The sequence below is a fragment of the Acinonyx jubatus genome, chromosome D3, assembly GCF_027475565.1.
Source record: "Acinonyx jubatus isolate Ajub_Pintada_27869175 chromosome D3, VMU_Ajub_asm_v1.0, whole genome shotgun sequence".
Lineage (NCBI taxonomy): Eukaryota > Metazoa > Chordata > Mammalia > Carnivora > Felidae > Acinonyx > Acinonyx jubatus.
The window spans coordinates 6,234,419-6,250,626 of NC_069392.1; the positions used below are offsets into that span (position 1 = coordinate 6,234,419).

General features: G+C 49.7%; 1 protein-coding gene across 8 annotated transcripts in view; it reads left to right on the forward strand.

Moving 5' to 3' along the window:
• Positions 1 to 16,208, forward strand: part of RILPL1 (Rab interacting lysosomal protein like 1) — a 39,218-nt gene that overhangs the window by 1,487 nt on the left and 21,523 nt on the right. For all 8 annotated transcript variants that reach the window (XR_003415632.2, XR_003415633.2, XM_053206318.1 and 5 more), the window contains exon 2: positions 6,640 to 6,790. Coding sequence is in view for 6 of the 8 variants with exons in the window: in XM_053206318.1 (XP_053062293.1) it covers positions 6,640 to 6,790 (151 nt within the window). In the remaining 2 variants the exon portion in view is untranslated. The remainder of the gene's footprint in view (positions 1 to 6,639; positions 6,791 to 16,208) is intronic.

Genomic DNA, 16,208 nt, shown 5'->3' on the forward strand with positions numbered 1-16,208 from the left:
TCCCCTCCTTGATTTTATCTTTAATCTTCACAGAACTCTCAGAGGCAGGAATTATCTTCGTTTTACAAATGAAGAAAATTAGGGGAGGGGGGATTTGCCCCAAATTAGTGCTGAGAGAATCCCAGGGCAGTGGAGGTAACTCTGGTGCCTCTTCCCCACCCAGGGGATAGGACACGATTTGGGGCAGCTTTAAGCTAAGCCTCTGCCCTGTGAACAAGAATTCCTCGGAGTGCATGAATCAGGGCCTCTCTACTGGACTGGGAGTCTAGACAAGGTGCCTGGGGAAAAGGAAGTGGGAGATGTGTGGTTTCCTGCCCCAACCTCAGGCCAGGGAAGCTTCTGTCAGACCCTTTGGACAGAGAATAGGAGGAAACGCCTTTCCTAGGAGCAATCAGGGTGCCTGAGGGGGCTCTGGCTTGCTGTGTGGCCTCAGGAAATGTACTTGGCCTCTCTGAACCTCTCTGGCAGGCCATAACCTATTGTGTTTCAAGGAAAATAACCCAGGCTGTGTATGTAGTCTTAACCTGGGGGCAGAACTGCCAGTGGTTAAGAGCACTAGTGTTTGGGAGGTTTGACAGTGTTTGTCCTCATAGGTCCCTGTGCCCTGAGGTCAGGAAGGAAACTCAAGCTCCCAAGTGTTAGGCAACATTTCCAAGATCATACTCGGAGCTTGAAAATGCCCCAGCCCTGTAATTCATGTCAAGTTCCCAGGGACTTTGGAGCCAGACAGCCTGGCTTCACACCCTGCCACTGTGTGATCTTAGGCAAGTCAGCTCACCTCTCTGTGCCTCAGTTTCCTCAGCTGTAAAATGGGGATAATAGTACTCATCTCATAGGGTTGTGGTGAGAATTGAAGGGTTGGTTAACTTCCATAAAGTGTTTGGGACAAGGCCTGGCCCATTGTGAGGGCCTTACAAGTGTTAGCTGTTGTCTTTAGGCCTGGATAGGCTTTCAGTGAGGTGTTCGTGGTCTGATACTGGGGACCCCACTCCCAATCTCTTTTAGAGAGTCAGGGGAAAGGATCTTTGAAATCCCCTCGTGTGGCTGCCAAGGGGCTTAGCCCGGGTCACACAGAAGTCCCAGCGCCTCTGTTCCCACCCTTGACGTTGGAATTCTGCAGCAGCTGGGCTGGGGGACATCCTTGGGAGCCATCGGAGGCCGCTAGGCTTGGAGTCAGATGGCATTCCCAGCCAGCTGCACTTGTCACTTCTGGACCGCCAGGGTCTGGACCGCCGTCAGCCAGGAAGTAAACCCCAGCATGCTCAGAGCTGAGGCTTGTTTGTAAACACTGAGGATGATCTCTCCTAAATCAGAGGGCAAAACCCTCTTCCCATCCCAGCCCCTTGTTTACTTTTCTTTGTATTCTTGGGATCAAGAGAGACTTCTCTGGGTTGTTTTTTTCCTTGTGGTCTCAAAGGCTCTTCAAGGTGTTATTTCCACAAAAATCTTCTTAACATGTCCTTGGTCTTATCAGTTTGTTCATTCTTCCCTCTTTTTTCTGCCTCACCCCCCTCCCTCTCTCTCTCTCTCAGCACAACGCATGCATCCTGTCTTCCGCCAACTCCTCCCCTGAGCATACCCCCCCGCCCCCAGATTTAGTCAGTTCTGCTCATCACACAGACTCAGGCCACAGTCTTGACATGTTCTGTCTATCTGGTTACTCAGTCTGCAACCCCGTTGATGGGCCACAGCATGCAAAGTGCCCTCCTAAGTGACATGGGCAGTGCAGAGACTAGGAAAGCTGGATCCTCATCTCAAGCAGTGGGTGGGTAACTGGGAAGACAGGAAAAATACCAACAGGCTTAGAAAGCAGTGGCTGTGCGGATACAGTTGTCTATATTGTTAACAGGATATGTTGTTCATTTGCTCATTCAACAGATGTATTTATTCAGCACCTGCTATGAACTGGGCACTGTTCTGGGCACTGGGGAGACAGCAGTGACCACAGTAGATGAGGTCTTTGGACCTGACTTTCTTGGACCTGACTTTCTAGTGCAGGGCTGTCCATAGAAATATTATGTGGTGGGGGGTGGGGGATGCCCGGGGTGGCTCAGTTGGTTAAATGACTGACTCCTGATTTCAGCTCAGGTCATGGTTCATGAGATCGAGCCCCATATTGGGCTATGAACTGACAGTGTGGAGTCCGCTTGGGATTCTCTTGTCTCCCTCTCTCTCTGCCCCTCCCCGACTCGTGCACACACACTCACTCTCTCTCTCAAAATAAATAAATAAACTTAAAAAATAATATTATGTGACTTGTCACGTTAATAAAAAGACACAGATGAGGTTAAAAAAATTTTTGATATCTTATCAAACCAAGTCTTTGCAAAATATTATTTCTGCATGTAATCAACATAAAAATTATTTTTTATTGAGACATAATTGACATATAACATTGTATTAGTTTTAGGTTACAGCATAATTTTTTTTTAAATGTAATTTTTTTTAACGTTTATTTATTTTTGAGACAGAGGGAGACCGAGCGCGAGTGGGGGAGGGGCAGAGAGAGAGGAAGACACAGAATCTGAAACAGGCTCCAGGCTCCGAGCTGTCAGCACAGAGCCCGATGCGGGGCTCAAACCCACGAACTGTGAGATCATGACCTGAGCCAGTCAGATGCTCAACTGACTGAGCCACCCAGGTGCCCCGCATAATTTTTTAAAAATGTTTATTTTGAGAAAGAAAGAGAGCAGGGGTGGGGCCTAGAGAGAGGGAGAAAGAGAGAATCCAGAGCAGACTCCTTAATGCAAAAGCAGAGCCTGATGCAGGGCTCGATCCCATCTACTGCAAGATCACGAGCTGAGCCGAAATCAAAGAGTTGGACGTCCAACCAACTGAGCCACCCAGGCGCCCCTAGGTGTGCAGCATAATGATTTGATATTTATGTGTATTGTGACATTTACCATCCATCACCTCACATAGTTACTCAAATAATTATTAAATAGGTATTTTGCATTTTTTCCCTATGTCTTTGAAATCTGATGTGTGTTTAACCCTGTTGCACGTGCTAGTTCAGACCAGCCACAGTTCAAGTGCTCAGCAGCCACATGTGGCTTGTGGCTACTCTATTGGATGGTGCAATTCTAGTGTAAGGAGATAGGTATTTTTTAAAGTTTTAAAATTTTCGGCTTGTGATAAGTGTCATGAAAAAAATAAAAGACTGATACGAAAGAGACTGACTAGGATGGGACAGTCAGGAAGGCTTCCCTGAGGAGGTGACATCTGGGCTGAGATCGGAATGAAGTGTGGGTACCCTCCACAGAGAGAGCTGGGGGAGGGGCGTCCTAGGCAGATACCACAAGTGCAAAGGCCCTGTGGTAGGAACGGGCTTGGTGTGTTCAAGGAACACAAAGAAGGCCAGTATGGTTAGAACAGAGTGAGTAAGGAATATGGGTGGGGGATGAGGTCAGGGAGGTGGATGGGTCTGATTATACTGGACTTAGTAGGCCCACATAAGGAGTTTGAAGACTATTAGTCCTGAGAAGGCAAAGGAGGCGATCAATCAGGGGTGACTTCCTGGGAGAGCCTTTTAGCTGGTGTGGAGGCAAGATTACATTTGCTGCGGTCAGCTCAGAGGCAAGAGCCACATGCTGCCCTGTGCCCCCTTTGAGGGAAGGAAAAAAACCACCCTGAGGGTTAAAGTCTGTATTCATCTATTGCTGCTGTAACAAATTACCACAAACTTACTGGCTCGAGGTAACACAGTTTTGTTAGGATAATGCAGACTATGCTATTTATGGGTCACATCAATACGGATAATGCTGGATAAAACTCTGGAGCTCAAAAATCAGAAAAGGGTTTCGCTGCGTTAAAACCAAGGTGTCAGAAAATTCATTTCTTCTGACAACTTTCAGGGAGAATCCACTTCCTTGCCTTTTCCAGCTTTTGGAGGCCACCGCGTTTCTTCGCTTTTGGCTCCTTCCTCCACCCTCACAGCCAACAGGGTACTGTTTTCAAATCTCTAGCTCTGACTTCTGTCGCCACATCGTCTCTGACTCTGATCCTCCTGTCTCCCTCTTTCGCCTGTGAGGACCCTTTGATTACGTTGGGTCCGCTGGATAACCCAGGAGACTCCCCATCTCAGGGTCCTTAACTTAACACCTGCCAAATTGCTGCGTGAGGTCACATAGTCTCGGGTTCCAGGGACTGGGATGTGCACGTCTTTGGGGGCCGCTGTTCTGCCTACCGCAGTCAGTTACACTTGACTGTTGCCCACTGGGACCCTCTGTGCTCAGCCTGTGCCAGATGCGAGCAGGGAAGAACCAGCTAGAAGAGCCTGTCTCTGCCTCCGGCCCACACCTGCGCGTGGGAAGGCCGCATGCCCGCTCCATCATTCCACCACCGCTTCCGCCCTCTGGCCCTACCCTTCACCTCCCTTGGTGACCTTGAACAGCTGTGCGAATACTTAGTTATTACCTCTCATTCCCCCAGTGCAGCAGACTTCCTGACAAAGGAGATGGGGATTTAGGAATGTATTTAAAAGATGAACGGAGGCCGTGTTTACCCGGCCTTGGGCCGGCTTGTGACAGGCTGTAGGAGGAACAGAAACCGGCAAACACATCTTTAGCATTTTCTGGGACCTGGGCACCATTCCAACCATTGACATAATCCTCATGACAGCCCTCAGAGGTAGATATGACACTATTTTCCACATTTCCAAGACACCCAAAGATTCAATAACTTCTCGAGCATCAGCTAGTAAGGGGCAGAAACAAGATTCAAACAGGCCAACAGGCTTCGGTATCTATGCTTTCAACTGGCATTATGTCCCGCAACAGCGACCGTGCTCTGTTTAGTTTCTGGTTTTACAGCAGACTTTTTTTTTTAACGTTTATTTATTTTTGAGAGACAGAGACAGAGCGTGAGTGGGCGAGGGACAGAGAGGGAGACACAGAATCAGAAGCAGGCTCCAGGCTCCGAGCTGTCAGCACAGAGCCCGACGCGGGGCTCGAACCCACGAACCGCGAGATCATGACCTGAGCCGACCTCGGACGCTTAACCGACTGAGCCACCCAGGTGCCCCAGAATTAAACGCTTTAAATGGGTGAACTGAGGGCGCCTGCGTGGCTCAGTCGGTTGAGCGTCCGATGTCGGCTCAGGTCATGATCTCACGGTTCGTGGGTTCGAGCCCCGCGTCGGGCTCTGTGCTGACAGCTCGGAGCCTGGAGCCTGCTTCTGATTCTGTGTCTCCCTCTCTCTCTGCCCCTCCCCTGCTCACACTGTCTCTCTCTGTCTCTCAAAAATAAATAAATGTAAAAAAAAACTTTTTTAATTAAAAAAAATAAAGTATATAATTCAGTGGTCTTGGGTCTATTCACAGAGCTGTGTAACTTCCAGTAGAATCAATTTTAGGATATTTTCATTACTTTGAAAAGAAAACCCATACCCATGAGCGGTCATTCACTTCTCATTTCCCCACCAACCCTCCAACCCTAGACGAGTGCCAGTCTGCTTTGTGTCTCTGGATTTACCTGTTCTGGATACTTCCCATCAGTGGAATCATACACTGTGTGGCCTGACTGCCTTCACTTAGCAGCATGTTTTCAAGGTCCATGCATGTTGTTCTTCAACTGATGGACATTTGGGTTGTTTCTTGCTCTTGGCCCTTGTGAAGAATGCTGCTGTGAACATTCGCATACAGGTCTTTGTGTGGACATGGGTTTTCATTTCTCTCTTTTTTTTTGAATGTTTATTTATTTTCAAGAGAGACAGAGACAGAGAGCAAGCAGGCGAGGGGCGGAGAGAGAGGGAGACCAGAATCCGAAGCAGCTCCAGGCTCTGAGCTGTCAGCACAGGGCCTGACGCGGGGCTCAAACTCACGAACTGTGAGATCTCGACCTGAGCCGACGTCGGACGCTTAACCGACTGAGCCACCTGGGCGCCCCTGGTTTTCATTTCTCTTGGGCAGATCCTTGGATTGGAATTGCTGGTCACATGGTACCTGTTTCTGTTACTAAGGGGCTGCCAGAGTGCCAGTTCCCCACAGTGGCTGCACCAGTCCGTGTGCTCACCAGCAAGGCTTGAGGGCTCCAGCTTTCTCTCATCCTTGTCAACACTGATCATCTCTTTCCTTGATTACAGCCCCTCCCAACAAATTTCAGTAGACTGATCTTAGTTATCTTCACGTCAACCCTGCAAGTCTAGATGATGGCTCCCCCACTAAGGGAAACTGAGGCTCGGAGGGGTGAAGCGAGTTGGTTGCCCAGGACCGCTTCAAGAGACGCCTGTGTCAGAGACACAAGGAGTGCTGGGGCCCAGGGGCATCCCCGGGAGTCTTTGCAACTTCTTTCTCCCTTGGAGAGAGGTCTGTCCTCACTCAGGGACTACCCACAGATCAGGGCCGCGACCTGCCCAGAGAGGTTGGGGGTGTTAGGGCCCCTGTGGCCCGGGGCCGCTCATCCGCGCTCTCGGTCTGTCTAGATAGTTAGGAGGTATGGTTGTAGCCCAGTCGGGTCCTGGCAGCACGAATGAGGGCCTTGCCCAGAGGAAGGTCACCTTCTGTCTCTTGCACATAGACTAGTGGTGGCCTTGTTCTCGGTGCCCCAAGGCCCAGGCAGGCCCGGGCTGCTCCCGAGGGAGGGGGGTGAGGCCACCGCCCGGGCAGGCTGTGACCCCACAGCCGGCCCGTCGCTTTCGCAGGAGCTGGAGCTGGTGGAGGACGTGTGGCGGGGGGAGGCGCAGGACCTCCTCTCTCAGATTGCCCAGCTGCAGGAGGAAAACAAGCAGCTCCTGACCAACCTCTCGCACAAAGACGCCAGCTTCTCGGAGGAGGAGTTCCAGAAGCACGAAGGTAGGAGGAGGGGCCAGCCCGGGAGGTCAGGGGAAGGCTGCTCCCACCGTGATCGCCCACCTCCTCGGTAGCAGTCATGGTCACGGTCCCCGAGTAAGGGAGGGCGTGTGCTGGGTCCCAGAGCCTTTTGTCTCGTGTGGTTCCTGTCACTCTGCCTGGGAGAGAACGTGTAGCCCTGCTTTACAGAAGGTGAAACAGGTTCGTTCAGCGGATTGTCATGGGTTCCTCCCTTTCGAGGCTCCGTTCTAGGCACGGGGGACACACAGTGGACAAGACGAAGCCCTTGCCCTCGTGAAGCTTGTGTTCTAGGGCTGGGGAGGGGCTAGATGATAACCGTGTAAACCAGTAGATGGCATGGTTCCAGATGGTGACCAGGCCTCTGGAAGAACCCGACCTGGGGGTGTGATAGAGGTGATTTGGTGGGGGGCTTCTTTAGATGAAGTGATCAAGGAAGGCCTCTCTGACAAGGTGACACTGGAGCCCTAGTGAAGTGATGGAGTGAGCAATGCAAATATCTTGGGAGAGAAGCAAGTTCAAAGGCCCTGGGGCATGCGTTCTGTAAAACCAGGAGGGCCAGTGTAACAGGAGAAGATGATCGAGGACAAAGGTGGTTAAAGATGAGGTCAGAGGGGTCAGCAGGGTCGGATCACATAGCCCCTGAGAGACGAAGGTTTGGATTTTATTCCAAGTGTGCAGGAAAGCGACTGGACTCTTGCCATGGGCACACGTTGAACAATGAATGACTGAGGGTGGTAAACCAGATCTGAATGGCACTGGAGCCCCTAAACTGTCATTCACCCTGCAAGCAGTTATCTAGACCCTTCACTCCAGGCCCTCTGCTGCTTTGGGGGATGCAAAGACAGACATGGGATATGCTCTGAGCCCCCGTGGGCCTGTGTCAGCTCTGTTCTCCCCTGGAGCCTCCTTCCTAATCAGAGGCTGCCTGTTGTCCCAGGAATGTCAGACCTCTCTCTTCCTCTTGAAGAAACTCCCTGGGGACCCACACAAGCCCTCCCACCTCCCCCTGCTCGATGGGGTGAGAGATGGGCTTGCATGGGGGCTGAAGTTCAGAACCATAGTTACGCCTCTGTGAGATTAAAGTAGCAGCACACTGATACGGACTGTAGGTGCTGCAATTCTGTTTTCTTTGGGTTTCCTGTGTTGACATGCATATCGTGCAATGAAAGCAAAAGTCTTAGTGGTTAGAAGGATTGGCTCCAGAGCCAGACTGCCCAGGTGTGAATCCTAACCCAAGACTTACCTCCTAAGTGACTTTGACCAAGTCACTTGATCTTTGTGTGCCTAAGTTGCTCTCCACGTGAAAAATGGCAGAAACACTGTGTGTCACTCTTAAGGTTGTTGTGACAATTCGATGAATTAATATCTGTAGTTTGCTTAGAATAGTACCTGGTACGTACACACAGCAAGTGTCAGAGCTGTTATTACTGAATTTCTGTTACCTAGTCCAACTTCCTTATTGAACAAATGAGAAAAATTGAGGCTGAGAGAGGGGCAGTGAGGTGCCCAAGGTCATACAGCAAGTTAGTGGTGAAGTCAGGACTGGAGCTTGAGTCTGCCAAAGCAGCCCCCTCCCCCCCCACCCCACCCCCCAAAGAAGGCTTGTACCTCTCTGGGACCTCTTGATCTCAGGCCACCAAATGGGAATCGTGCCCAGCCCCAGAGATTGGGCCACTGTGATATTTTAGTGCCCAGGTGCTGACAGTTCTGGACAGAACACTGTTTATTCATTGACCCTTTGTAAACTCGTTTATCACTGAAGTGCCTGCTCTCTGCCTGGTGCTCTGGCTGGATTGCCATGTTGGAGGCCAAGAGGCACCTCCTAGGGCCCGAATCTCCCGTCCACAATGCCAGAGGGGGCAGGGATGGAAGAGTGTGGCCGAAGGAAAACTATTATTCTACTTACAACACTCTGACCCAGATGTGTGGGGTATTTTTTCCCCACACCAACCAATTTTCCAGGCACCAGCTGTGTGTCCTAGAATTTAATTCAGTTGTGACACTGTCTACCCCAGAGTTAGCATCAGACTCCACAAGTTGAAGGATCAGTCCCACGAGACCGCCCCCACTTCAGGTGTCCTTTGCAGGCGATGGGTCCCCAGGATACACACATTTCTATCCACCTTGGCTGCAAAGTCACAGGTTCCCACAACCACCTCCCACAAGCTCAGTACTTTTCTGGAACAGCTTACAGAACTCAGAGACACGCTATTACTGGTTTATAAAGGATACAAAGGATATTATAAAGGACTCAGATGAATAACCAGATGAAGAAGGGTACATAGGGTGAGGTCCGAAAGGGGTCCAAGCTCAGAGATTTCTGTCCCAGTGAAGTTGGGGTGTGCCACCGTTTGTGCACATGGATATATTCATCAGCCTGGAGGCTCTCTGAACCCCAGAGACCGATGGAAGTGCCATTCTGTAGGGATGCACGATTAAATCACTGGCCATTGGTGATTTGCTTTGTGATTAGGTCAATCACCAGCCCCTTCTCCCCCCTAATCACCAATCATATAGTTGGTTCCTCTGGCAACCAGAACCCCATCCTGAAACCATCTAAGGGGGCCACCAAGAGTCACCTCATTATCATAAACTCAAAAATAGCAGAAAGGAGCTTATGACAATAGAAGATACTCCTCTCCCCTCTTCAGGAAATGACAAGTTTTAGGAATTCTGTGCCAAGAACTGGGGCCAAAGACCAAATGTATATATGATACGTATATATCATACATATATGTGTATATGTGGGTGTATATATATATATATATATATATACATATTATATGTGTGTGTGTAAAGTGCTTAGCACTTATATTCATATTCACATACATAAAATGTATATTATGTATATATAATTATATATTATATGCGTAAATATATTTTTCTTATTATATTGCAATATCACAGTGGCATGATAATACACACTCAGTCCCTTGAATGAAAAATAAATCCAGCAAGTGTAATACACAAAGCAGGAGATTATAGGATAGGAGAGTTAAACCAGTAATACTGGAAGTTACATTAAATGTAAACGGACTAAAAGTTCCAGATAAAGATTGTCAAAAAGGATTTAAAAATTTTTTTTTCATGTTTATTTTTGAGAGAGACAGAGAATGAGTAGGGAAAGGGCAGAGAGAGTGAGACACAGAATCTGAAGCGGGCTTCAGGCTCCAAGCTGACAGCACAGAGCCTGATGCAGGGCTCGAACTCACTAACTGCGAGATCATGACCTGAGTCGAAGTTGGACACCCAACTGACTGAGCCACCCAGGTGCCCCTGTCAAAAAGGACTTTAAAAGTTCAACTGTATGTTGTTTCTAAGAGACCTCTCTCGTAAAGGTTGAAAGTAAAAGGCTGAGAAAAGATGTACTGTGCAAACACTAACCAAAAGAAAGGTGGTGTGGTTATACGGATGTAAGATAAAATAGACTTCAAGGCAGAGATCACTCTGATGATAAAAAGTTCAGTTCACCAAGAAAATGTGATTTTCAATTTGTGCATACCTGGTAATTTAGCCTCAAAGTTTATAAAGCAAAAGTGAGGGGCTCCTGGGCAGCTCAGCCGGTTAAGTGTCAGACTTCAGTTCAGGTGATGATCTCACAGGGTTCGAGCCCCACATCGGGCTCTGCACTGGTGGTGTTGAGCCTGCTTGGGATTCTCTGTCTCCCTCCCTCTCTGCCCCTTCCCCACTTGTGCTCTCTCCCTCTCTCTCTCAAAATAAGTAAATAAATAAACTTAAAAAGAAATCAAAAATGAACAGAAATATGTCCAGAAGAGGCAAATCTATAGACACAAAGCAGACTAGCGGTTGCCAAGGGCTGCAGGGAGGTCAGGAAAGGGCGGGGGGGGGGGTGGGGGGTGACTGCTAAGGGGAATGAGGTTTCTTTAGAGGAGTGATAAAAACATAGTGGTAATGATTGCACAGCTTTGTGAACATACTAAAAGCCACCAAATTCTACACTTTAAATATAATAATTTAAAAAGTGGACAAATTTATTTTAAAAAATTTTAATGTTTATCTATTTTTCAGAGAGACACAGAGTTCTAGCAGGGAAGAGGCGCAGAGAGAGGGAGACACAGAATCTGAAGCAGGCTCCAGGCTCCAAGCTGTCAGCACAGAGCCCTGCACGGGGCTCGAACCCGTGAACTGTGCGATCATGACCTGAGTTGAAATCAGATGCTTACTGACTGAGCCACCCACCCCCAAAGTGGACAGAAATTAAGAAAAAATACATCCACAATCATCGTGGGAGATTTTAACATGCCTCTCTTAACAGACAGAGTAAGCAGAAAACCAAAACCAAAACAGTAGGGACACCTGGATGGCTCAGTCAGTTGAGGGTCTGAATCTTGATTTCAGTTCAGGTCATGATCCCAGGGTCGTGGGATCAAGCCCTGTGTTGGGCTGTGCGCTGAGCATGGAGCCTGCTTGGGATTCTCTCTCTCTCTCCCTCTCCCCTTCTCACGCGTGTGCCTGCTCTCTCTCTGTCTCAAAAACAAAACAGTAAAGTTTTAGGATATGATCAGTGGATTAGTAAAGCCATGTCCGTGTGTGAGGGAGGGGAGACCAGCCCCAGCCCTGCCCGCTGAGCCCCGTGAGATGCAAAGCAGACAGAGCATCGGAGGTACGAACCTGCTGCAGCCTGTGGACGTAAACGGCCGAGGACTGGACTCAGGTGGGGCCAAAGTTTGACTTTCTTCCCTCAAAAAATTGCCTACAGCCCGAGAGCTGAAGGCAGGAAATCTGCTTGGGCGTCTCAGTTAACATTTTCTGTCAAAGGAGACCTGAGCCTGAGCAGTTCCACAGCTGAGGCCCCCACGTCCAGCCTCAAGACTTGAGGACATTGATGGAGTTTTTCCCAATGTTTTACTTTCAGGAGAAAACAAAATGAAAAACAACTTTTCGAAGCAAAAATAAAATGCATGCATGTTATTATTATTTTTTTAATCAAACGGTGCAAAACTGTGGTGAAAACTCGATCTCCCTTCCACTGCTAATTCCTGTTCCCAAGCAGTCTGCCTGGAGGAAGCCCTGGAAAAACCCTTTACAGTCTTTCTGCAGATTTTCTGTGCGTGTTCAAATGTCCATATTGACACAAATGCAGAAGGAAAACATCCCCTTTCACCCCCTCACAAATGGTAACTATTTCTATATGTTTGGCGCCTTGGTTGTTGGGTTTTTGGTTTTCGTTTTGCCTTTTTATTTTGGAATAGTTTTAGATTTACAGAAAAGTTGCATAGTACAGAGAGTTCCCATAATGCCACTTATAGTATCCCCCTAAGAGTGACATCTTATGTCACCACGGTCATTGGTGACAACGAAGAAACCCACATTGGCATGTTACTATGAACTGTCCCACAGGCTTTATCTGGATTTCACCAGGTTTTAGATTAATGTCCTTTTCTTGCTCCAGCATCCGGTCCAGGATGCCGTACCGGATATAGTGTACCTTGATTTTTCACTTACTATATCTTGCAGAATTTCCATATCCATGCAGATCTGCTTCTTTGTTTTTTAAGAACGGCAAGGCAGTAGAGCGGAGGAGTTAAGGCCATGAACTCGGAAGCCAGACTGCCCGAGTCCAAATCTGAGCTCCACCGGATCTCACCTGTGGCCACGTTATCTACCTTTACGTAATTCGACTTCCTCATTTGTAAAACGTGAATATTATCATAAGGATTAAATGAGTTGCTGCATGTAAAAGGCTTGGCACGTAGTAAGCACCAGGTAAACATTTGCTGTGATTCGTTTTATAACTGCATTATTGAGGTATCGATTTGCCCATTTAGAATGTACAGGCCAGTGGCTCTTAGCCTACTCAGAATTGTGCAGTCATCACTACAGCTTAGGACGTTTTCATCACCTTAGAAGAAACACCAACGCCCTTTACCACCGTTACCCGATTCTTCCCGCTGCCATCCCACCCCCAGCCGCAAGCAACCACTGATCTGCCTTCTGCCTCCGTAGATTTGCCTTTTCTGGACGCTTCGTGTAGATGGGATCGATTAATGGGTGATCCCTTGTGTCTGGCTTCTTTCACTCGGCATGGTGACCTCAGGGCTCGTCCACATGTAGCGGCTGTCCGTGCCTCGCTCCTTTTGATGGCTGAGCGATACCCCACTGTACGGATAGGCCGCGTTTTCTGCTTATCCGTTCATCTGTCGACGGACACTTGGGTTGTTTCCAGCTTTGGGCTGGTGTGAATAGTGCTGCTGTGGACATTCCAGCACAAGTTTTCGTGCAGACGTGTGTTTTCAGTGCTTTGGGGTGTATGCCTGGGAGTGGAATTGTGGGCTGTGTGGGTAACTACGCTGAGGTTATTGAAGAGCCCCCAGCTGCCTTTCTGCCTGGGACCTCTGGGGGTGACCCGGGAGCTCCCTTGCCTGCCCCAGTGATGCTACAGAGGCATCTGGGGCCTCAGGCCATGGCCGTGAACGCCCGGGGCGGCTGCTCCTGTGCACATCATCACATCTGTCCGCTCTGAGTGGGAGAGCTTTGCCTCAGCTCTCTTTCCAGACCCCTGTGGGCTTAGCCCCCATGGGCACCATCTGAGACGCCCTTCACTGGCATCTAGCGTGGGTCCGACTCCCAAAGGGTTAGCTCGGGGAGGCTTGGGCTTTCCACTCAGCACAACCCCCACCCGAGTGGAGAGACCGGGCAGATGCCAGGCATGCCTTTCACGGTTATTTTTATGTTGCACGGGAAACCATGGGAACACAGCACGGACAAAAGCATTTCTGCCACCTGTGAGAGGAACAGACGTTGGGCAGAGGGGTCCCTGCGGGGAGGTGGAGCCCGTGACGTTCGACCTGTGTGCCAGGCGCTCCTTGAGATGTGGGGCAAGGCCCAGGGGCTGAGTGAGGATTTGAGGGCGCCGCTGTGAGGTGTGGGGCGAGTGGGCCAGGAGAGCCTGTGTAGATGAGCTCACCCTGCATATGCAACAGTGCTTATTAGACTAACATGGGGCACAGGGCACTGTCTGCTGTCTCCTGCTCCCTGGAAGTCTCCAGATTAAAGAGCACGTCCCTGCCCCTTGTTTTTGGAAATCCTTTTTGTCGGCTGGAGGGCAACGAGAAAAACTGCTTGTTAGGGGCGCCTGGGGGGCTCATTCGGTTGAGCGTCCGACTTCGGCTCAGGTCGTGATCTCCCGGTTCGTGAGTTCGAACCACATGTTGCGCTCTGTGCTGACAGCTCAGAGCCTGGAGCCTACATCGGAGTCTGTGTCTCCCTCTCTCTCTCCCTCTCGGCCCCTCCCCCGCCCACACTCTGTCTTTCTGTCTCTAAAAAATAAATAAACATTAAAACAACTTTTTTTAAAGAAAAACTACTTGTTAGCGTATGCGGAAATGAATTGCAGGTCTCAAAGCCATTGGACTAGGGAGATGTGGGGGGCGGGGGTAGGGATGTGCTCAAGGGTCTGGAAAAAATTCTTGGGCTCTGGCCAAACAACCCCGTAACCAGGAGAGGAGGAAAACCGACCACAGAGCCATTTTCTGAAGAGCAGCCTAGAACAGCAGTGCCCCCCCCCCCCCCCCCCATAATATAAGGCATCGTGTTCTCAGAGACTGCCGGGTGGAGTTCAGATCCCAGCCCCACCCTTACCAACCGGGTCACCGGGGAAGGGCACCTAACCTACCGTTCCCATCCTCAGATTCCTTACCTGTGAAATGGGAACAGCAGCTCCCGGCTCCTAGGATTGGTGAGAACAAAGTGTATGGAGCATCAGACTTGGAGCTGCCCAGTAAAAGATGTCCCTGAGGGCGATTAGGTTGATTTGGTCCTACCAGCCGAGCCTTACGTGGAAGCTGAGAGTGACTGGTATGAATTTTAGCTCAGTAAAGACTCAGCCGTGCACCCTCTCTGGGCCTTTCTGCATAAGCTTGCCAGAGCGGTTGAGTTTCCTGGGGTTACTGTAGCAAAGCACCATGAACTGGGGCGCTTAAAACAATGGAAATGCGTCCTCTCACAGATCTGGAGACCAGGAGTCCAAAGTCAAGGTGTGGGAGCCTCGTTCCGCTGCTGGAGGCCACCAGCGTGCCTTGGCTTGTGGCCATGTCCCTCCAGCCTCTCCACTGTCATGTGGTCTGTGTGTCTGTGTCAGAAGCCCCGTCTCCTTTCCCTTCTAAGGGTTCCGGTGCTAGGATTTAGGGCCCCCCTCGTGTGGCGTGACCTCGTCTTCATCAGTTGCATCTGTAGAGACTCTTCACGGAAGATCACATTCTGAGGTTCCGGCTGGACAGAGGTTGGTGGGGGGGGTGCTCTTCTAGCCCATACACTTGCCGATAACGTCAGGAGCTTGGGCCACGGGAGGCCGGCAGGATGGCAGCGTGGGCTCTGCCCCCACGATCGCCTGACTGTGTCAACCAGGTGCCACTAACTGGGTGCCACCAACTAGCTGTGTGGCCCTGCATAAGTTAAGTAGCTATCGTGTACCTCAGGCTTCTTCTGCCGTAACAACGAGGAGAACAGGAATTCTACTTCGTAAGGTTTTCCGAGGATGAAATGAGCTCTAAGTACAGTTTCGATCAGGTTTTTCCAGGAGACTCTGAGATGAGAATTCCTGTGCAGATGATTTTATTTATTTATTGTTTAAGTATTCATTTATTTTTGAGAGAGAAAGAGAGAGGCTGAGCATGAGCGGGGGAGGGACAGAGAGAGAAGGAGACACGGAATCCGAAGCAGGTTCCAGGCTCTGAGCTGTCAGCACAGAGCCCGACGCAGGGCTTGAACTGACAATATGCAAGATCATGACCTGAACTGAAGTCAGACACTTAACCAACTGAGCTACCCAGGTGCCCCCCCCCCTTTGTAAATCTTTATTGTTAATTTATTATTTTTGAGAGAGAGAGACAGAGAGTGTGAGCAGGGAGGGACAGGAGAGAGGGAGACATGGGATCCAAAGCAGGCTCTAGGAAGGCAGCGTGGCATCTTGGAGAGGACATGGGACTCGGAGTCAGAAAACCGGGGTTGGAGCCCTGGCTCTGCCAGGGCTTGGCTGTGCGACATTGAACAAGTCTGTCTCTGGGACTCAGTTTTCCATATGTGTAAGATGGGACTGATGTTAAAAACAACAACAGTGATAATAATACCCACTTCTGGAAATAACACTGAAATCGGTTAAGGATATAAAGCGTTTTTTCCTTAGTGGGCTTGGTGGGAGTGAGTCGTGCTTTGGCAATGAGGGGGGCAGCGGGGGATGGGTCCTGACCGCATCAGCCTGGAGCGTCTACCCCGTGGGAAGCCCTAGAATACAGAGACAGTTGAGGCAGGATGGCTGCCCTCCAGGATGTCTGCATTGTGACTGTTATAGAAAGTCTCACGTTCTTCAGGAGCAAGGCCCAGGTCTTACCTGGGTTTGTGGCCCCTGCAACATTGCACAAATGCCTGTTCATGGTGTCGA